The sequence below is a fragment of the Oncorhynchus gorbuscha genome, linkage group LG04, assembly GCF_021184085.1.
Source record: "Oncorhynchus gorbuscha isolate QuinsamMale2020 ecotype Even-year linkage group LG04, OgorEven_v1.0, whole genome shotgun sequence".
Taxonomy (NCBI): domain Eukaryota; kingdom Metazoa; phylum Chordata; class Actinopteri; order Salmoniformes; family Salmonidae; genus Oncorhynchus; species Oncorhynchus gorbuscha.
The window spans coordinates 3,316,071-3,339,206 of NC_060176.1; the positions used below are offsets into that span (position 1 = coordinate 3,316,071).

General features: G+C 46.5%; 1 protein-coding gene across 1 annotated transcript in view; it reads right to left on the reverse strand.

The window, feature by feature from the left end:
- myo5aa (myosin VAa) overlaps nt 1-23,136 on the reverse strand; it is a 113,846-nt gene that overhangs the window by 48,249 nt on the left and 42,461 nt on the right. Inside the window, exon 8 of the mRNA XM_046345586.1 lies at nt 10,509-10,616. Coding sequence (XP_046201542.1) covers nt 10,509-10,616 — 108 coding nt within the window. The remainder of the gene's footprint in view (nt 1-10,508; nt 10,617-23,136) is intronic.

Consider the following 23,136-nt stretch of genomic DNA (forward strand, 5'->3'; position numbering starts at 1 on the left):
TATATTACCTAGCAGTGAGAAGGCATGTCAGGTGTGTATATATATTACCTAGCAGTGAGAAGGCATGTCAGGTGTGTGTGTATATATATTACCTAGCAGTGAGAAGGCATGTCAGGTGTGTGTGTGTATATATATTACCTAGCAGTGAGAAGGCATGTCAGGTGTGTGTGTATATATATTACCTAGCAGTGAGAAGGCATGTCAGGTGTGTGTGTGTATATATATTACCTAGCAGTGAGAAGGCATGTCAGGTGTGTGTGTGTATATATATTACCTAGCAGTGAGAAGGCATGTCAGGTGTGTGTGTATATATATTACCTAGCAGTGAGAAGGCATGTCAGGTGTGTGTGTATATATATTACCTAGCAGTGAGAAGGCATGTCAGGTGTGTGTGTATATATATTACCTAGCAGTGAGAAGGCATGTCAGGTGTGTGTGTATATATATTACCTAGCAGTGAGAAGGCATGTCAGGTGTGTGTGTATATATATTACCTAGCAGTGAGAAGGCATGTCAGGTGTGTGTGTATATATATTACCTAGCAGTGAGAAGGCATGTCAGGTGTGTGTATATATATTACCTAGCAGTGAGAAGGCATGTCAGGTGTGTGTGTGTATATATATTACCTAGCAGTGAGAAGGCATGTCAGTGTGTGTGTGTATATATATTACCTAGCAGTGAGAAGGCATGTCAGGTGTGTGTGTATATATATTACCTAGCAGTGAGAAGGCATGTCAGGTGTGTGTGTATATATATTACCTAGCAGTGAGCAAGGCATGTCAGGTGTGTGTGTGTATATATATTACCTAGCAGTGAGAAGGCATGTCAGTGTGTGTGTATATATATTACCTAGCAGTGAGAAGGCATGTCAGGTGTGTGTGTATATATATTACCTAGCAGTGAGAAGGCATGTCAGTGTGTGTGTATATATATTACCTAGCAGTGAGAAGGCATGTCAGGTGTCAGGCATGTGTGTGTATATATATTACCTAGCAGTGAGAAGGCATGTCAGGTGTGTGTGTGTATATATATTACCTAGCAGTGAGAAGGCATGTCAGGTGTGTGTATATATATTACCTAGCAGTGAGAAGGCATGTCAGGTGTGTGTGTATATATATTACCTAGCAGTGAGAAGGCATGTCAGGTGTGTGTGTGTATATATATTACCTAGCAGTGAGAAGGCATGTCAGGTGTGTGTGTGTATATATATTACCTAGCAGTGAGAAGGCATGTCAGGTGTGTGTATATATATTACCTAGCAGTGAGAAGGCATGTCAGGTGTGTGTATATATATTACCTAGCAGTGAGAAGGCATGTCAGGTGTGTGTATATATATTACCTAGCAGTGAGAAGGCATGTCAGTGTGTGTATATATATTACCTAGCAGTGAGTCAAGGCATGTCAGCAGTGAGAAGGCATGTGTGTATATATATTACCTAGCAGTGAGAAGGCATGTCAGGTGTGTGTGTGTATATATATTACCTAGCAGTGAGAAGGCATGTCAGGTGTGTGTGTATATATATTACCTAGCAGTGAGAAGGCATGTCAGGTGTGTGTGTGTATATATATTACCTAGCAGTGAGAAGGCATGTCAGGTGTGTGTATATATATTACCTAGCAGTGAGAAGGCATGTCAGGTGTGTGTGTGTATATATATTACCTAGCAGTGAGAAGGCATGTCAGGTGTGTGTGTATATATATTACCTAGCAGTGAGAAGGCATGTCAGGTGTGTGTGTGTATATATATTACCTAGCAGTGAGAAGGCATGTCAGGTGTGTGTGTATATATATTACCTAGCAGTGAGAAGGCATGTCAGGTGTGTGTGTGTGTATATATATTACCTAGCAGTGAGAAGGCATGTCAGGTGTGTGTGTGTGTATATATATTACCTAGCAGTGAGAAGGCATGTCAGGTGTGTGTGTATATATATTACCTAGCAGTGAGAAGGCATGTCAGGTGTGTGTGTGTATATATATTACCTAGCAGTGAGAAGGCATGTCAGGTGTGTGTATATATATTACCTAGCAGTGTGTCATATATATTACCTAGCAGTGAGAAGGCATGTCAGGTGTGTGTATATATATTACCTAGCAGTGAGAAGGCATGTCAGGTGTGTGTGTGTATATATTACCTAGCAGTGAGAAGGCATGTCAGGTGTGTGTGTGTATATATATTACCTAGCAGTGAGAAGGCATGTCAGGTGTGTGTGTGTATATATATTACCTAGCAGTGAGAAGGCATGTCAGGTGTGTGTGTATATATATTACCTAGCAGTGAGAAGGCATGTCAGGTGTGTGTGTGTATATATATTACCTAGCAGTGAGAAGGCATGTCAGTGTGTGTGTGTATATATATTACCTAGCAGTGAGAAGGCATGTCAGGTGTGTGTGTATATATATTACCTAGCAGTGAGAAGGCATGTCAGGCATGGTGTGTGTATATATATTACCTAGCAGTGAGAAGGCATGTCAGTGTGTGTGTATATATATTACCTAGCAGTGAGAAGGCATGTCAGGTGTGTGTGTGTATATATATTACCTAGCAGTGAGAAGGCATGTCAGGTGTGTGTGTATATATATTACCTAGCAGTGAGAAGGCATGTCAGGTGTGTGTGTATATATATTACCTAGCAGTGAGAAGGCATGTCAGGTGTGTGTGTATATATATTACCTAGCAGTGAGAAGGCATGTCAGGTGTGTGTGTATATATATTACCTAGCAGTGAGAAGGCATGTCAGGTGTGTGTGTATATATATTACCTAGCAGTGAGAAGGCATGTCAGGTGTGTGTGTATATATTATATATTACCTAGCAGTGAGAAGGCATGTCAGGTGTGTGTGTATATATATTACCTAGCAGTGAGAAGGCATGTCAGGTGTGTGTGTATATATATTACCTAGCAGTGAGAAGGCATGTCAGGTGTGTGTGTATATATATTACCTAGCAGTGAGAAGGCATGTCAGGTGTGTGTGTATATATATTACCTAGCAGTGAGAAGGCATGTCAGGTGTGTGTGTATATATATTACCTAGCAGTGAGAAGGCATGTCAGGTGTGTATATATATTACCTAGCAGTGAGAAGGCATGTCAGGTGTGTGTGTGTATATATATTACCTAGCAGTGAGAAGGCATGTCAGGTGTGTGTGTGTGTATATATATTACCTAGCAGTGAGAAGGCATGTCAGGTGTGTGTGTGTGTATATATATTACCTAGCAGTGAGAAGGCATGTCAGGTGTGTGTGTGTGTATATATATTACCTAGCAGTGAGAAGGCATGTCAGGTGTGTGTGTGTATATATATTACCTAGCAGTGAGAAGGCATGTCAGGTGTGTGTGTATATATATTACCTAGCAGTGAGAAGGCATGTCAGGTGTGTATATATATTACCTAGCAGTGAGAAGCATGCATGTACCTAGCAGTGAGAAGGCATGTCAGGTGTGTGTGTGTATATATATTACCTAGCAGTGAGAAGGCATGTCAGGTGTGTGTGTGTATATATATTACCTAGCAGTGAGAAGGCATGTCAGGTGTGTGTGTATATATATTACCTAGCAGTGAGAAGGCATGTCAGGTGTGTGTGTGTAGCAGTGAGAAGGCATGTCAGGTGTGTGTGTATATATATTACCTAGCAGTGAGAAGGCATGTCAGGTGTGTGTGTGTGTATATATATTACCTAGCAGTGAGAAGGCATGTCAGGTGTGTGTGTGTGTATATATATTACCTAGCAGTGAGAAGGCATGTCAGTGTGTGTGTGTATATATATTACCTAGCAGTGAGAAGGCATGTCAGGTGTGTGTGTGTATATATATTACCTAGCAGTGAGAAGGCATGTCAGGTGTGTGTGTGTATATATATTACCTAGCAGTGAGAAGGCATGTCAGGTGTGTGTGTGTGTATATATATTACCTAGCAGTGAGAAGGCATGTCAGTGTGTGTGTATATATATTACCTAGCAGTGAGAAGGCATGTCAGGTGTGTGTGTATATATATTACCTAGCAGTGAGAAGGCATGTCAGGTGTGTGTGTATATATATTACCTAGCAGTGAGAATGGCATGTAGCAGTGAGAAGGTGTGTGTGTGTATATATATTACCTAGCAGTGAGAAGGCATGTCAGGTGTGTGTGTATATATATTACCTAGCAGTGAGAAGGCATGTCAGGTGTGTGTGTGTGTATATATATTACCTAGCAGTGAGAAGGCATGTCAGTGTGTGTGTATATATATTACCTAGCAGTGAGAAGGCATGTCAGGTGTGTGTGTATATATATTACCTAGCAGTGAGAAGGCATGTCAGGTGTGTGTGTATATATATTACCTAGCAGTGAGAAGGCATGTCAGGTGTGTGTATATATATTACCTAGCAGTGAGAAGGCATGTCAGGTGTGTGTGTGTATATATATTACCTAGCAGTGAGAAGGCATGTCAGGTGTGTGTGTATATATATTACCTAGCAGTGAGAAGGCATGTCAGGTGTGTGTATATATATTACCTAGCAGTGAGAAGGCATGTCAGGTGTGTGTGTATATATATTACCTAGCAGTGAGAAGGCATGTCAGGTGTGTGTGTATATATATTACCTAGCAGTGAGAAGGCATGTCAGGTGTGTGTGTATATATATTACCTAGCAGTGAGAAGGCATGTCAGGTGTGTATATATATTACCTAGCAGTGAGAAGGCATGTCAGGTGTGTGTATATATATTACCTAGCAGTGAGAAGGCATGTCAGTGTGTGTGTATATATATTGTGAGAAGGCATGTATATATATTACCTAGCAGTGAGAAGGCATGTCAGGTGTGTGTGTATATATATTACCTAGCAGTGAGAAGGCATGTCAGGTGTGTGTGTATATATATTACCTAGCAGTGAGAAGGCATGTCAGTGTGTGTGTATATATATTACCTAGCAGTGAGAAGGCATGTCAGGTGTGTGTGTATATATATTACCTAGCAGTGAGAAGGCATGTCAGGTGTGTGTGTGTATATATATTACCTAGCAGTGAGAAGGCATGTCAGGTGTGTGTGTGTATATATATTACCTAGCAGTGAGAAGGCATGTCAGGTGTGTGTGTGTGTATATATATTACCTAGCAGTGAGAAGGCATGTCAGGTGTGTGTGTATATATATTACCTAGCAGTGAGAAGGCATGTCAGGTGTGTGTGTATATATATTACCTAGCAGTGAGAAGGCATGTCAGGTGTGTGTGTATATATATTACCTAGCAGTGAGAAGGCATGTCAGGTGTGTGTGTATATATATTACCTAGCAGTGAGAAGGCATGTCAGGTGTGTGTGTATATATATTACCTAGCAGTGAGAAGGCATGTCAGGTGTGTGTGTATATATATTACCTAGCAGTGAGAAGGCATGTCAGTGTGTGTGTATATATATTACCTAGCAGTGAGAAGGCATGTCAGGTGTGTGTATATATATTACCTAGCAGTGAGAAGGCATGTCAGGTGTGTGTGTGTATATATATTACCTAGCAGTGAGAAGGCATGTCAGGTGTGTGTATATATATTACCTAGCAGTGTGTATATATATTACCTAGCAGTGAGAAGGCATGTCAGGTGTGTGTGTGTATATATATTACCTAGCAGTGAGAAGGCATGTCAGGCATGTGTGTGTGTATATATATTACCTAGCAGTGAGAAGGCATGTCAGTGTGTGTGTATATATATTACCTAGCAGTGAGAAGGCATGAAGGCATGTCAGGCATGTGTGTGTATATATATTACCTAGCAGTGAGAAGGCATGTCAGGTGTGTATATATATTACCTAGCAGTGAGAAGGCATGTCAGGTGTGTGTATATATATTACCTAGCAGTGAGAAGGCATGTCAGGTGTGTGTATATATATTACCTAGCAGTGAGAAGGCATGTCAGGTGTGTGTGTATATATATTACCTAGCAGTGAGAAGGCATGTCAGGTGTGTGTATATATATTACCTAGCAGTGAGAAGGCATGTCAGGTGTGTGTATATATATTACCTAGCAGTGAGAAGGCATGTCAGGTGTGTGTGTGTATATATTACCTAGCAGTGAGAAGGCATGTCAGGTGTGTGTATATATATTACCTAGCAGTGAGAAGGCATGTCAGGTGTGTGTATATATATTACCTAGCAGTGAGAAGGCATGTCAGGTGGTGTGTGTATATATATTACCTAGCAGTGTGTCAGGTGTGTGTATATATATTACCTAGCAGTGAGAAGGCATGTCAGGTGTGTGTATATATATTACCTAGCAGTGAGAAGGCATGTCAGGTGTGTGTGTATATATATTACCTAGCAGTGAGAAGGCATGTCAGGTGTGTGTGTGTATATATATTACCTAGCAGTGAGAAGGCATGTCAGGTGTGTGTATATATATTACCTAGCAGTGAGAAGGCATGTCAGGTGTGTGTATATATATTACCTAGCAGTGAGAAGGCATGTCAGGTGTGTATATATATTACCTAGCAGTGAGAAGGCATGTCAGGTGTGTGTGTATATATATTACCTAGCAGTGAGAAGGCATGTCAGGTGGTGTGTGTATATATATTACCTAGCAGTGAGAAGGCATGTCAGTGTGTGTGTGTATATATATTACCTAGCAGTGAGAAGGCATGTCAGGTGTGTGTATATATATTACCTAGCAGTGAGAAGGCATGTCAGGTGTGTGTATATATATTACCTAGCAGTGAGAAGGCATGTCAGGTGTGTGTATATATATTACCTAGCAGTGAGAAGGCATGTCAGGTGTGTGTGTATATATATTACCTAGCAGTGAGAAGGCATGTCAGGTGTGTGTGTATATATATTACCTAGCAGTGAGAAGGCATGTCAGGTGTGTGTATATATATTACCTAGCAGTGAGAAGGCATGTCAGGTGTGTGTGTATATATATTACCTAGCAGTGAGAAGGCATGTCAGGTGTGTGTATATATATTACCTAGCAGTGAGAAGGCATGTCAGGTGTGTGTATATATATTACCAGTAGCAGTGAGAAGGCATGTCAGAAGGCATGTGTGTGTGTATATATATTACCTAGCAGTGAGAAGGCATGTCAGCAGTGTGTGTATATATATTACCTAGCAGTGAGAAGGCATGTCAGGTGTGTGTATATATATTACCTAGCAGTGAGAAGGCATGTCAGCATGTGTGTGTATATATATTACCTAGCAGTGAGAAGGCATGTCAGGTGTGTGTGTATATATATTACCTAGCAGTGAGAAGGCATGTCAGGCATGGTGTGTGTATATATATTACCTAGCAGTGAGAAGGCATGTCAGGTGTGTGTATATATATTACCTAGCAGTGAGAAGGCATGTCAGGTGTGTATATATATTACCTAGCAGTGAGAAGGCATGTCAGGTGTGTGTGTATATATATTACCTAGCAGTGAGAAGGCATGTCAGGTGTGTGTGTATATATATTACCTAGCAGTGAGAAGGCATGTCAGGTGTGTGTATATATATTACCTAGCAGTGAGAAGGCATGTCAGGTGTGTGTATATATATTACCTAGCAGTGAGAAGGCATGTCAGGTGTGTGTGTATATATATTACCTAGCAGTGAGAAGGCATGTCAGGTGTGTGTGTGTATATATATTACCTAGCAGTGAGAAGGCATGTCAGGTGTGTGTATATATATTACCTAGCAGTGAGGCATGTCAGGCAGTGAGAAGGCATGTGTGTGTATATATATTACCTAGCAGTGAGAAGGCATGTCAGTGTGTGTGTATATATATTACCTAGCAGTGAGAAGGCATGTCAGGTGGTGTGTGTATATATATTACCTAGCAGTGAGAAGGCATGTCAGTGTGTGTGTGTATATATATTACCTAGCAGTGAGAAGGCATGTCAGGTGTGTGTATATATATTACCTAGCAGTGAGAAGGCATGTCAGGTGTGTGTATATATATTACCTAGCAGTGAGAAGGCATGTCAGGTGTGTGTGTATATATATTACCTAGCAGTGAGAAGGCATGTCAGGTGTGTATATATATTACCTAGCAGTGCATGTATATATATTACCTAGCAGTGAGAAGGCATGTCAGGTGTGTGTATATATATTACCTAGCAGTGAGAAGGCATGTCAGGTGTGTGTGTATATATATTACCTAGCAGTGAGAAGGCATGTCAGGTGTGTGTATATATATTACCTAGCAGTGAGAAGGCATGTCAGGTGTGTGTGTGTATATATATTACCTAGCAGTGAGAAGGCATGTCAGGTGTGTGTATATATATTACCTAGCAGTGAGAAGGCATGTCAGGTGTGTGTGTGTATATATATTACCTAGCAGTGAGAAGGCATGTCAGGTGTGTGTGTGTGTATATATATTACCTAGCAGTGAGAAGGCATGTCAGGTGTGTGTGTATATATATTACCTAGCAGTGAGAAGGCATGTCAGGTGTGTGTATATATATTACCTAGCAGTGAGAAGGCATGTCAGGGTGTGTGTGTGTATATATATTACCTAGCAGTGAGAAGGCATGTCAGGTGTGTGTGTGTATATATATTACCTAGCAGTGAGAAGGCATGTCAGGTGTGTGTATATATATTACCTAGCAGTGAGAAGGCATGTCAGGTGTGTGTATATATATTACCTAGCAGTGAGAAGGCATGTCAGGTGTGTGTGTATATATATTACCTAGCAGTGAGAAGGCATGTCAGGTGTGTGTGTGTATTATATATTACCTAGCAGTGAGAAGGCATGTCAGGTGTGTGTATATATATATTACCTAGCAGTGAGAAGGCATGTCAGGTGTGTATATATATTACCTAGCAGTGAGAAGGCATGTCAGGTGTGTGTGTATATATATTACCTAGCAGTGAGAAGGCATGTCAGGTGTGTATATATATTACCTAGCAGTGAGAAGGCATGTCAGGTGTGTGTATATATATTACCTAGCAGTGAGAAGGCATGTCAGGTGTGTGTGTATATATATTACCTAGCAGTGAGAAGGCATGTCAGGTGTGTGTATATATATTACCTAGCAGTGAGAAGGCATGTCAGCAGTGTGTGTGTGTATATATATTACCTAGCAGTGAGAAGGCATGTCAGGTGTGTGTAGCAGTATATATATTACCTAGCAGTGAGAAGGCATGTCAGGTGTGTGTGTATATATATTACCTAGCAGTGAGAAGGCATGTCAGTGTATATATATTACCTAGCAGGTGTGTGTGTATATATATTACCTAGCAGTGAGAAGGCATGTCAGTGTGTGTATATATATTACCTAGCAGTGTGTATATATATTACCTAGCAGTGAGAAGGCATGTCAGGTGTGTGTGTATATATATTACCTAGCAGTGAGAAGGCATGTCAGGTGTGTGTATATATATTACCTAGCAGTGAGAAGGCATGTCAGTGTGTGTGTGTGTATATATATTACCTAGCAGTGAGAAGGCATGTCAGGTGTGTGAGAAGGTGTATATATATTACCTAGCAGTGAGAAGGCATGTCAGGTGTGTGTGTATATATATTACCTAGCAGTGAGAAGGCATGTCAGGTGTGTGTGTATATATATTACCTAGCAGTGAGAAGGCATGTCAGGTGTGTGTGTGTGTATATATATTACCTAGCAGTGAGAAGGCATGTCAGGTGTGTGTGTGTATATATATTACCTAGCAGTGAGAAGGCATGTCAGGTGTGTATATTACCTAGCAGTATGTATATATTACCTAGCAGTGAGAAGGCATGTCAGGTGTGTGTGTGTATATATATTACCTAGCAGTGAGAAGGCATGTCAGGTGTGTGTGTATATATATTACCTAGCAGTGAGAAGGCATGTCAGGTGTGTGTGTGTATATATATTACCTAGCAGTGAGAAGGCATGTCAGGTGTGTGTGTATATATTACCTAGCAGTGAGAAGGCATGTCTAGCAGTGTGTATATATATTACCTAGCAGTGAGAAGGCATGTCAGGTGTGTGTGTGTATATATATTACCTAGCAGTGAGAAGGCATGTCAGGTGTGTATATATATTACCTAGCAGTGAGAAGGCATGTCAGGTGTGTGTGTATATATATTACCTAGCAGTGAGAAGGCATGTCAGGTGTGTGTGTATATATATTACCTAGCAGTGAGAAGGCATGTCAGTGTGTGTGTATATATATTACCTAGCAGTGAGAAGGCATGTCAGGGTGTGTGTGTATATATATTACCTAGCAGTGAGAAGGCATGTCAGGTGTGTGTGTATATATATTACCTAGCAGTGAGAAGGCATGTCAGGTGTGTGTGTGTGTATATATATTACCTAGCAGTGAGAAGGCATGTCAGGTGTGTGTGTGTATATATATTACCTAGCAGTGAGAAGGCATGTCAGTAGCAGTGTGTGTGTATATATATTACCTAGCAGTGAGAAGGCATGTCAGGTGTGTGTGTGTGTATATATATTACCTAGCAGTGAGAAGGCATGTCAGGTGTGTGTGTATATATATTACCTAGCAGTGAGAAGGCATGTCAGGTGTGTGTATATATATTACCTAGCAGTGAGAAGGCATGTCAGGTGTGTGTATATATATTACCTAGCAGTGAGAAGGCATGTTGTGTTGTGCACATCTCTTTAGCATCGTCGACTCCATCGATGACCGGGTTCCGGCCCTGATTGGTGCAGTGGAAGACATCAGCACTACCTGCATGGATGGACACACACACACACACACACACACACACACACACACACACACACACACACACACACACACACACACACACACACACACACACACACACACACACACACACACACACACACACACACACACACACACACACACACACACACACACACACACAGTTAATCAGTAGCCTATAGAAAGTATTGTATTCAACTGTTTAGAGCAGCTGCCCAGGAGTGTACTGCTACATTAGGGTCACTGGGATCACACAGGGCCACATCCTGACCTGATGTGGGTGTGACATATTGAATACTCTTACTAATACGTGCACGCATAAACTGTGCACACACACACACACACACAAGACAAAAGCCTTCTCTAGACTAAAGCAACCATAGCCTGTTACCTGGCAACTCAGGGCTGATATCACCGTGACAACACCTCCATTCTGGGGGTGTGTCTCTGCCAAGAGGCCAGCTGAGAGAGACTAGGGCAATGTGTGTTTGTGTGTGTGGCAGAGATGAAGTGTGTCTAACAGCAGATGAAGTGTGTGTGTGTGTGTGTGTGTGTGTGTGTGTGTGTGTGTGTGTGTGTGTGTGTGTGTGTGTGTGTGTGTGTGTGTGTGTGTGTGTGTGTGTGTGTGTGTGTGTGTGTGTGTGTGTGTGTGTGTGTGTGTGTGTGTGTGTGTGTTCACAGGTGGAAGTCTCTTTCTTCACACAGCAGTGGAGCATCAGCTTAAGGAATATTTTGAGGAGAAACACGCAGCCTTGTTAGATGACACACAGTCTCTTTCTGCCTCACACACAGGGAGAGAGCTAACATGATCTCTACCTCAGTCTATCTCTGGGGGCAGCTGGGCACCTCACACCCAGGGAGAGAGCTAACATGATCTCTACCTCAGTCTATCTCTGGGGGCAGCTGGGCACCTCACACCCAGGGAGAGAGCTAACATGATCTCTACCTCAGTCTATCTCTGGGGGCAGCTGGGCACCTCACACCCAGGGAGAGAGCTAACATGATCTCTACCTCAGTCTATCTCTGGGGGCAGCTGGGCATCCTGGGGGCACACCCAGGGAGAGCTAACATGATCTCTACCTCAGTCTATCTCTGGGGGCAGCTGGGCACCTCACACCCAGGGAGAGAGCTAACATGATCTCTACCTCAGTCTAGTCTCTGGGGGCAGCTGGGCACCTCACACCCAGGGAGAGAGCTAACTGATCTCTACCTCAGTCTATCTCTGGGGGCAGCTGGGCACCTCACACCCAGGGAGAGAGCTAACATGATCTCTACCTCAGTCTATCTCAGCACCTCACACCCAGGGAGAGAGCTAACATGATCTCTACCTCAGTCTATCTCTGGGGGCAGCTGGGCACCTCACACCCAGGGAGAGAGCTAACATGATCTCTACCTCAGTCTATCTCTGGGGGCAGCTGGGCACCTCACACCCAGGGAGAGAGCTAACATGATCTCTACCTCAGTCTATCTCTGGGGGCAGCTGGGCACCTCACACCCAGGGAGAGAGCTAACATGATCTCTACCTCAGTCTATCTCTGGGGGCAGCTGGGCACCCCTCATGATCTCTACCTCAGTCATCTCTGGGGGAGCACCTCACACCCAGGGAGGAGCTAACATGATCTCTACCTCAGTCTATCTCTGGGGCAGGGCAGCTGGGCACACCTCACACCCAGGGAGAGAGCTAACATGATCTCTACCTCAGTCTATCTCTGGGGGCAGCTGGGCACCTCACACCCAGGGAGAGAGCTAACATGATCTCTACCTCAGTCTATCTCTGCGGGCAGCTGGGCACCTCACACCCACAACATGACCTCTGATCTAACAGGAGCTCTACTGTAGTTAGTATGACCCCACAGTTAATATGACTCAATATGGCTGAGGTCTGTCCTCACATTTCTGTTTACAAATACACTGTAATACTTCCTCTACCCCTGTTACACATCTCACCTATATGATCCAATATGGTTGTCTATGATCACGGAGAATGACTGGGCGCCATTTTGAATGATCCAGGTGTCATTTATTGAATTATTGATCCTGAATTTAATTCCACTGCCCTACCAATTGCTTCAAATCAAACCTTTGTCACATGCGCCGAATACAACAAGTGTAGACCTTACCGTGAAATGCTTACTGACAAACCCTTAACCAACAGTGCAGTTCAAGAAGAGTTAAGAAAATATTTACCAAATAAACTAAAGTAAAAAAATAATACAAAATGAACACAAGAATAACGAGGCTAAATACAGGGGGGACGGAGTCAGTGTGGAGACTATATACAGGGGGGACGGAGTCAGTGTGGAGTCAGTGTGGAGACTATATACAGGGGGGACGGAGTCAGTGTGGAGACTATATACAGGGGGGACGGAGTCAGTGTGGAGACTATATACAGGGGGTACGCAGTGTGGAGTCAGTACGGAGTCAGTGGAGACTATATACAGGGGGTACGGAGTCAGTGTGGAGACTATATACAGGGGGTACGGAGTCAGTGTGGAGACTATATACAGGGGGTACGGAGTCAGTGTGGAGACTATATACAGGGGGTACGGAGTCAGTGTGGAGACTATATACAGGGGTACGGAGTCAGTGTGGAGACTATATACAGGGGGTACGGAGTCAGTGTGGAGACTATATACAGGGGGTACGGAGTCAGTGTGGAGACTATATACAGTGGAGGGGGTACGGAGTCAGTGTGGAGACTATATACAGGGGGTACGGAGTCAGTGTGGAGACTATATACAGGGGTACGGAGTCAGTGTGGAGACTATATACAGGGGGGTACGGAGTCAGTGTGGAGACTATATACAGGGGGGGGTACGGAGTCAGTGTGGAGACTATATACAGGGGGACGGAGTCAGTGTGGAGACTATATACAGGGGGACGGAGTCAGTGTGGAGACTATATACAGGGGGTACGGAGTCAGTGTGTGGAGACTATATACAGGGGGTACGGAGTCAGTGTGGAGACTATATACAGGGGGACGGAGTCAGTGTGGAGACTATATACAGGGGGACTATATACGGAGTCAGTGTGGAGACTATATACAGGGGGTACGGAGTCAGTGTGGAGACTATATACAGGGGGGGGTAGTGTGGAGTCAGTGTGGAGACTATATACAGGGGGTACGGAGTCAGTGTGGAGACTATATACAGGGGGGTACGGAGTCAGTGTGGAGACTATATACAGGGGGTACGGAGTCAGTGTGGAGACTATATACAGGGGGTACGGAGTCAGTGTGGAGACTATATACAGGGGGGGGGACGGAGTCAGTGTGGAGACTATATACAGGGGGTACGGAGTCAGTGTGGAGACTATATACAGGGGTACGGAGTCAGTGTGGAGACTATATACAGGGGGTATGGAGTCAGTGTGGAGACTATATACAGGGGGTACGGAGTCAGTGTGGAGACTATATACAGGGGGTACGGAGTCAGTGTGGAGACTATATACAGGGGGACTATATACAGGGGGGAGTCAGTGTGTGTGGAGACTATATACAGGGTCAGTGTGGAGACTATATACAGGGGGTACGGAGTCAGTGTGGAGACGGAGTCAGTGTGGAGACTATATACAGGGGGTACGGAGTCAGTGTGGGACTATATACGGAGGGGGACGGAGTCAGTGTGGAGACTATATACAGGGGGTATGGAGTCAGTGTGGAGACTATATACAGGGGGTACGGAGTCAGTGTGGAGACTATATACAGGGGGGACGGAGTCAGTGTGGAGACTATATACAGGGGGGGTACGGAGTCAGTGTGGAGACTATATACAGGGGGTACGGAGTCAGTGTGGAGACTATATACAGGGGGTACCGGTACGGAGTCAGTGTGGAGACTATATACAGGGGTACCGGTACGGAGTCAGTGTGGAGACTATATACAGGGGGTACCGGAGTCAGTGTGGAGACTATATACAGGGGAGACTATATACAGTACGGAGTCAGTGTGTGGAGACTGTGGAGACTATATACAGGGGGTACCGGTACGGAGTCAGTGTGGAGACTATATACAGGGGTGTGGAGACTATATACAGGGGTACGGAGTCAGTGTGGAGACTATATACAGGGGGTACCGGTACGGAGTCAGTGTGGAGACTATATACAGGGGTACCGGTACGGAGTCAGTGTGGAGACTATATACAGGGGGTACGGAGTCAGTGTGGAGACTATATACAGGGGGGACGGAGTCAGTGTGGAGACTATATACAGGGGGGGACGGAGTCAGTGTGGAGACTATATACAGGGGGTACGGAGTCAGTGTGGAGACTATATACAGGGGGGGTACGGAGTCAGTGTGGAGACTATATACAGGGGGACGGAGTCAGTGTGGAGACTATATACAGGGGGTACGGAGTCAGTGTGGAGACTATATACAGGGGGTACGGAGTCAGTGTGGAGACTATATACAGGGGGACGGAGTCAGTGTGGAGACTATATACAGGGGGGGTATGGAGTCAGTGTGGAGACTATATACAGGGGGGGGTACGGAGTCAGTGTGGAGACTATATACAGGGGGGGTACGGAGTCAGTGTGGAGACTATATACAGGGGGTACCGGCACGGAGTCAGTGTGGAGACTATATACAGGGGGTACGGAGTCAGTGTGGAGACTATATACAGGGGGGACGGAGTCAGTGTGGAGACTATATACAGGGGGTATGGAGTCAGTGTGGAGACTATATACAGGGGGGGACGGAGTCAGTGTGGAGACTATATACAGGGGGGAGTCAGTGTGGAGACTATCAGTGTGGAGACTATATACAGGGGGGACGGAGTCAGTGTGGAGACTATATACAGGGGGGGACGGAGTCAGTGTGGAGACTATATACAGTCAGGGGGGACGGAGTCAGTGTGGAGACTATATACAGGGGGGGAGTCAGTGTGGAGACTATATCAGTGTGGAGACTATATACAGGGGGGACGGAGTCAGTGTGGAGACTATATACAGTCAGGGGACTATATACAGGGGGTATGGAGTCAGTGTGGAGACTATATACAGGGGGGACGGAGTCAGTGTGGAGACTATATACAGGGGGGGTAGTGGAGTCAGTGTGGAGACTATATACAGGGGTACCGGACGGAGTCAGTGTGGAGACTATATACAGGGGGTACGGAGTCAGTGTGGAGACTATATACAGGGGTACGGAGTCAGTGTGGAGACTATATACAGGGGGTACGGAGTCAGTGTGGAGACTATATACAGGGGGTACGGAGTCAGTGTGGAGACTATATACAGGGGGTACGGAGTCAGTGTGGAGACTATATACAGGGGGACGGAGTCAGTGTGGAGACTATATACAGGGGGTACGGAGTCAGTGTGGAGACTATATACAGGGGGTACGGAGTCAGTGTGGAGACTATATACAGGGGGACGGAGTCAGTGTGGAGACTATATACAGGGGGACGGAGTCAGTGTGGAGACTATATACGGAGTCAGTGTGGGGGTACGGAGTCAGTGTGGAGACTATATACAGGGGGGACGGAGTCAGTGTGGAGACTATATACAGGGGGTCAGTGTGGAGAGTCAGTGTGGAGACTATATACAGGGGGTACGGAGTCAGTGTGGAGACTATATACAGGGGGTATGGAGTCAGTGTGGAGACTATATACAGGGGTACCGGTACGGAGTCAGTGTGGAGACTATATACAGGGGGTACCGGTACGGAGTCAGTGTGGAGACTATATACAGGGGGTACCGGTATGCGGAGTCAGTGTGGAGACTATATACAGGGGGTACGGAGTCAGTGTGGAGACTATATACAGGGGGTACGGAGTCAGTGTGGAGACTATATACAGGGGGTACCGGCACGGAGTCAGTGTGGAGACTATATACAGGGGGTACCAGGGGGGCACGGAGTCAGTGTGGAGACTATATACAGGGGGTACCGGTACGGAGTCAGTGTGGAGACTATATACAGGGGGTACCGGTACGGAGTCAGTGTGGAGACTATATACAGGGGGTACGGAGTCAGTGTGGAGACTATATACAGGGGGTACGGAGTCAGTGTGGAGACTATATACAGGGGGTGGAGACCAGGGGGTACGGAGTCAGTGTGGAGACTATATACAGGGGGTACGGAGTCAGTGTGGAGACTATATACAGGGGGGACGGAGTCAGTGTGGAGACTATATACAGGGGGTACCGGTACGGAGTCAGTGTGGAGACTATATACAGGGGGTCAGTGGAGTCAGTGTGGAGACTATATACAGGGGGTACCGGTACGGAGTCAGTGTGGAGACTATATACAGGGGGTACCGGTACGGAGTCAGTGTGGAGACTATATACAGGGGGTACCGAGTCAGTGTGGAGACTATATACAGGGGGGACCGGTACGGAGTCAGTGTGGAGACTATATACAGGGGGTACGGAGTCAGTGTGGAGACTATATACAGGGGGTACCGGTACGGAGTCAGTGTGGAGACTATATACAGGGGGTACCGAGTCAGTGTGGAGACTATATACAGGGGGTACCGGTACGGAGTCAGTGTGGAGACTATATACAGGGGGTACGGAGTCAGTGTGGAGACTATATACAGGGGGTACGGAGTCAGTGTGGAGACTATATACAGGGGGACGGAGTCAGTGTGGAGACTATATACAGGGGGGACGGAGTCAGTGTGGAGACTATATACAGGGGGGGTACGGAGTCAGTGTGATGTGGAGACTATATACAGGGGGTACGGAGTCAGTGTGGAGACTATATACAGGGGGTACGGAGTCAGTGTGGAGACTATATACAGGGGGTACGGAGTCAGTGTGGAGACTATATACAGGGGGACGGAGTCAGTGTGGAGACTATATACAGGGGGGTACGGAGTCAGTGTGGAGACTATATACAGGGGGGGACGGAGTCAGTGTGGAGACTATATACAGGGGGACGGAGTCAGTGTGGAGACTATATACAGGGGGGACGTCAGAGTCAGTGTGGAGACTATATACAGGGGGTACGGAGTCAGTGTGGAGACTATATACAGGGGGGGACGGAGTCAGTGTGGAGACTATATACAGGGGGGGACGGAGTCAGTGTGGAGACTATATACAGGGGGATGGAGTCAGTGTGGAGACTATATACAGGGGGGACGGAGTCAGTGTGGAGACTATATACAGGGGGGACGGAGTCAGTGTGGAGACTATATACAGGGGGTACGGAGTCAGTGTGGAGACTATATACAGGGGGACGGAGTCAGTGTCAGTGTGGAGACTATATACAGGGGGGGACGGAGTCAGTGTGGAGACTATATACAGGGGGACGGAGTCAGTGTGGAGACTATATACAGGGGGACGGAGTCAGTGTGGAGACTATATACAGGGGGGACGGAGTCAGTGTGGAGACTATATACAGGGGGGACGGAGTCAGTGTGGAGACTATATACAGGGGGTACGGAGTCAGTGTGGAGACTATATACAGGGGGGACGGAGTCAGTGTGGAGACTATATACAGTCAGGGGACTATATACGGAGTCAGTGTGGAGACTATATACAGGGGGTACGGAGTCAGTGTGGAGACTATATACAGGGGGACGGAGTCAGTGTGGGGACGGAGTCAGTGTGGAGACTATATACAGGGGTATGGAGTCAGTGTGGAGACTATATACAGGGGGTACGGAGTCAGTGTGGAGACTATATACAGGGGGTACCAGGGGACGGGTCAGTGTGGAGTCAGTGTGGAGACTATATACAGGGGTACCGTCAGTGTGGAGACTATATACAGGGGGACGGAGTCAGTGTGGAGACTATATACAGGGGGACGGAGTCAGTGTGGAGACTATATACAGTCAGTGGGGACTATACGGAGTCAGTGTGGAGACTATATACAGGGGGTACGGAGTCAGTGTGGAGACTATATACAGGGGGTACGGAGTCAGTGTGGAGACTATATACAGGGGGGGGTAGTCAGTGTGGAGACTATATACAGGGGGACGGAGTCAGTGTGGAGACTATATACAGGGGGTACGGAGTCAGTGTGGAGACTATATACAGTGGGGACTATATACAGGGGGTACGGAGTCAGTGTGGAGACTATATACAGGGGGTACGGAGTCAGTGTGGAGACTATATAGGGGGGACGGAGTCAGTGGGGACCGGACGGAGTCAGTGTGGAGACTATATACAGGGGGTACGGAGTCAGTGTGGAGACTATATACAGGGGTACCGGTACGGAGTCAGTGTGGAGACTATATACAGTGGGGACTATATACAGGGGTACGGAGTCAGTGTGGAGACTATATACAGGGGGTACCGAGTCAGTGTGGAGACTATATACAGGGGGGAGTCAGTGTGGAGACTATATACGGAGTCAGTGTGGAGACTATATACAGGGGGTACCGAGTCAGTGTGGAGACTATATACAGGGGGGACCGGTACGGAGTCAGTGTGGAGACTATATACAGGGGGTACCGGTACGGAGTCAGTGTGGAGACTATATACAGGGGGGTACGGAGTCAGTGTGGAGACTATATACAGTCAGTGGGTATACAGGGGTACGGAGTCAGTGTGGAGACTATATACAGGGGGTACCGGCACGGAGTCAGTGTGGAGACTATATACAGGGGAACCGGTACGGAGTCAGTGTGGAGACTATATAGTCAGGGGAGTACCGGTACGGAGTCAGTGTGGAGACTATATACAGGGGGTACCGTGCACGGAGTCAGTGTGGAGACTATATACAGGGGGTACCGAGTCAGTGGAGTCAGTGTGGAGACTATATACATATACAGGGGGGTACCGGTACGGAGTCAGTGTGGAGACTATATACAGGGGGTACCGGTACGGAGTCAGTGTGGAGACTATATACAGGGGGTACCGGTACGGAGTCAGTGTGGAGACTATATACAGGGGGATGGAGTCAGTGTGGAGTCAGTGTGGAGACTATATACAGGGGGTACGGAGTCGGACTATATACAGGGGGACGGAGTCAGTGTGGAGACTATATACAGGGGGTACCGGTACGGAGTCAGTGTGGAGACTATATACAGGGGGTACGGAGTCAGTGTGGAGACTATATACAGGGGGTACCGGTACGGAGTCAGTGTGGAGACTATATACAGGGGGTACCGGTACGGAGTCAGTGTGGAGACTATATACAGGGGGTACCGGTACGGAGTCAGTGTGGAGACTATATACAGGGGGTACCGGTACGGAGTCAGTGTGGAGACTATATACAGGGGGTACCGGTACGGAGTCAATGTGGAGACTATATACAGGGGGTACGGAGTCAGTGTGGAGACTATATACAGGGGGTACGGAGTCAGTGTGGAGACTATATACAGGGGGTACCGGTACGGAGTCAGTGTGGAGACTATATACAGTGGGGTACAGGGGGTACGGAGTCAGTGTGGAGACTATATACAGGTGCGGAGGTGTGGAGACTATATACAGGGGTACGGAGTCAGTGTGGAGACTATATACAGGGGGTACCGGTACCGAGTCAATGTGGAGACTATATACAGGGGGTACCGGTACCGAGTCAATGTGGAGAATATATATACAGTGTGGGGGTACGGAGTCAGTGTGGAGACTATATACAGGGGTACCGGTACGGAGTCAATGTGGAGACTATATACAGGGGGTACCAGTGTGGGTACGGAGTCAATGTGGAGACTATATACAGGGGGTACCGGTACACAGTCAATGTAGAGACTATATACAGGGGTAGGGTCAGTGTGGAGAAAGGGGTACCGGGAGTCAGTGTGGAGACTATATATACAGTCAATGTGGGACTATATACAGGGGGTACCGGTACCGAGTCAATGTGGAGACTATATACAGGGGGTACCGGTACGGAGTCAATGTGGAGACTATATACAGGGGGTACCGGTACACAGTCAATGTAGAGACTATATACAGGGGGTACCGGTACGGAGTCAGTGTGGAGACTATATACAGGGGGGAGCCGGTACAGAGTCAATGTGGAGACTATATACAGGGGGTACCGGTACGGAGTCAGTGTGGAGACTATATACAGGGGGTACCGGTACGGAGTTAGTGTGTGGGGTTACAGGTTAGAGGTGACTTGTACATGTAGGTAGGGGGGAAGTGACTATGCATAGATAATCAACAGTGAGTATAGGTACAAGACAAATGGGGGGGTCAATGTAGTAATCCGGTGGCCATTAGACTAGTTGTTCAGCAGTCTTATGGCTCGGGGGTAGAAGCTGTTAAGGAGCCTTTTGGTCATAGACTTGGTGCTCCGGTACCGTTTGCCGTGCGGTAGGAGAGAGGCTATGACTTTGGTGACTATAGGAGGCTTTAACAATGTTATGGGCTTTCCTCTGACACCGCCTATGTAGGTAGAGTCACCTTAATTAACTCTACCTACATGTACATACTACCTCAACTAACCGGTCCCCCCCCCACACTCCCCCCTGTATATAGTCTCCACATTGTGTACCGGCTCCCCCTGTATATAGTCTCCACATTGACTCTGTATAGTCTCACATTGACTCTGTACTGGCTCCCCCCTGTATATAGTCTCCACATTGACTCTGTACCGGCTCCCCCTGTATATAGTCTCCACATTGACTGTGACCCCCCTGTATATAGTCTCCACATTGACTGTGCGGCACCCCCTGTATATAGTCTCCACATTGACTGTGTACCGGCACCCCCTGTATATAGATTGACTGTGTACCGGCTCTCCCCCTGTATATAGTCTCCACATTGACTGTGTACCGGCTCTCCCCTGTATATAGTCTCCACATTGACTGTATATAGTCTCCCATTGGCTCCCCCTGTTTATATATAGTCTCCACATTGACTGTGTACCGGCACCCCCTGTATATAGTCTCCACATTGACTCTGTACCGGCTCCCCCCTGTATATTGTTATTCTTTACTGTTCCTCTTTAGTTACCTGGTACTTTTATCTCTTATTCTTAGCTGTATTTATTTAACTGCATTGTCGGTTAGGGGGTCGTAAGTAAGCATTTCACTGTCTACACCTATTGTATATGGCGCATGTGACTAATACAATTGGATTTGATATCGGTCCTGGATTGCAGGAAGCTTTGCCCCAGTGATGTACTGGACCGTATGCACTACCCTCTGTAGCGCCTTGAGATCAGATGCCGAGCAGTTGCCATACGGGGATGCAACCATACAGGATGCTCTTGATGGTGCAGCTGTAGAACCTTGTGAGGATCTGGGGACCCATGCTAAATCTTTTCAGTCTCCTGGCAGGGGAAAAGGTTTTGTCAGTCGTGAAACGAGTATGACTTGGTGTGTTTGGACCAGGACAGTTTGTTAGGGATGGAAACTTGAAACTTTCTACCGACTCTACTACAGCCCCGTTAATGGGGCCTGTTCGGCCCACCTTTTCTTGTAATCCACGATCATCTCCTGTGTCTTGCTCACATTGAGGGAGAGGTTGTTGTCCTGGCATCACACTGCCAGGTCTGACCTCCTCCCTATAGGCTGTCTCATCGTTGTCGGTGATCAGGCCTACAACAGTTGTGTCGTCAGCAAACTTAGCGATGGTGTTGGAGTCGTGTTTGACCACGCAGTTGTGGGAGTACAGGAGGGTACTAAGTATACACTCCTGAGGGGCCCCAGTGTTGAGGATCAGTGCGGCAGACATGTTGTTGCCTGCCCTTACCCCCTGGGGGCGGTCCGTCAGGAAGTTCAGGATCCAGTTGCAGAGGGAGGTGCTTAGTCCCAGAGTACTTAGCTTAGTGATGAGCTTTGTGGGCACTATGGTGTTGAACACTGAGCTATAGTCAAGGAATAGCATTCTCACATAGGTGTTCCTTTTGTCCAGGTGGGAAAGGGCAGTGTGGAGTGCGATTGAGATTGCGTCATCTGTGGATCTGTTGGGGCGGTATGGAAATTGGAGTGGGTTTAGGGTATCCAGGAGAATGCTGTTGATGTGAGCCATGACCAGCTTTTCAAAGCACTTCATGGCTACCGACATGAGTGCTACGGGGCGGTAATCATTTAGGCAGGTTACCTTCGCTTCCTTGGGCACAGGGATTATGGTGGTCTGTTTTAAACATGTAGGTATTACAGACTCGGTCAGGGAGAGGTTGAACATGTCAATGACGACACTTGCCAGTTGGTCCGTGTATGCTTTGAGTTCAAATCCTGGTAATCAATCTGGCCCCGCAACTTTGTGAATGTTGACCTGTTTAAAGGTCTTGCTCACATCGGCATCGAGAGCATTATCACACAGTCAACCAGGACATCTGGTGCTCTCGTGCATGTTTCAGTGTTGCTTGCCTCGAAGCGAGCATAAAAAGGCATTTAGCTCGTCTGGTAGGCTCTCGCCTGGGTTTCCCTTTGTAGTCCGTAATAGTTTTCAAGCCCTGACACATCTGACGAGCATCAGAGCCGGTGTAGTAGAATTCCATCTTAATCCTGTATTGATGCTTTGCTTGTTTGATGGTTCGTCTGAGGGCATAGCGGGATATCTTATAGGCGCCCAGTTAGTGTCTCGCTCCTTGAAAGCGGCAGCTCTAGCTTTTAGCTCGATGTGGATGTTGCCTGTAATTCAAGGCTTCTGGTTGGGATATGTTCGTACGGTCACT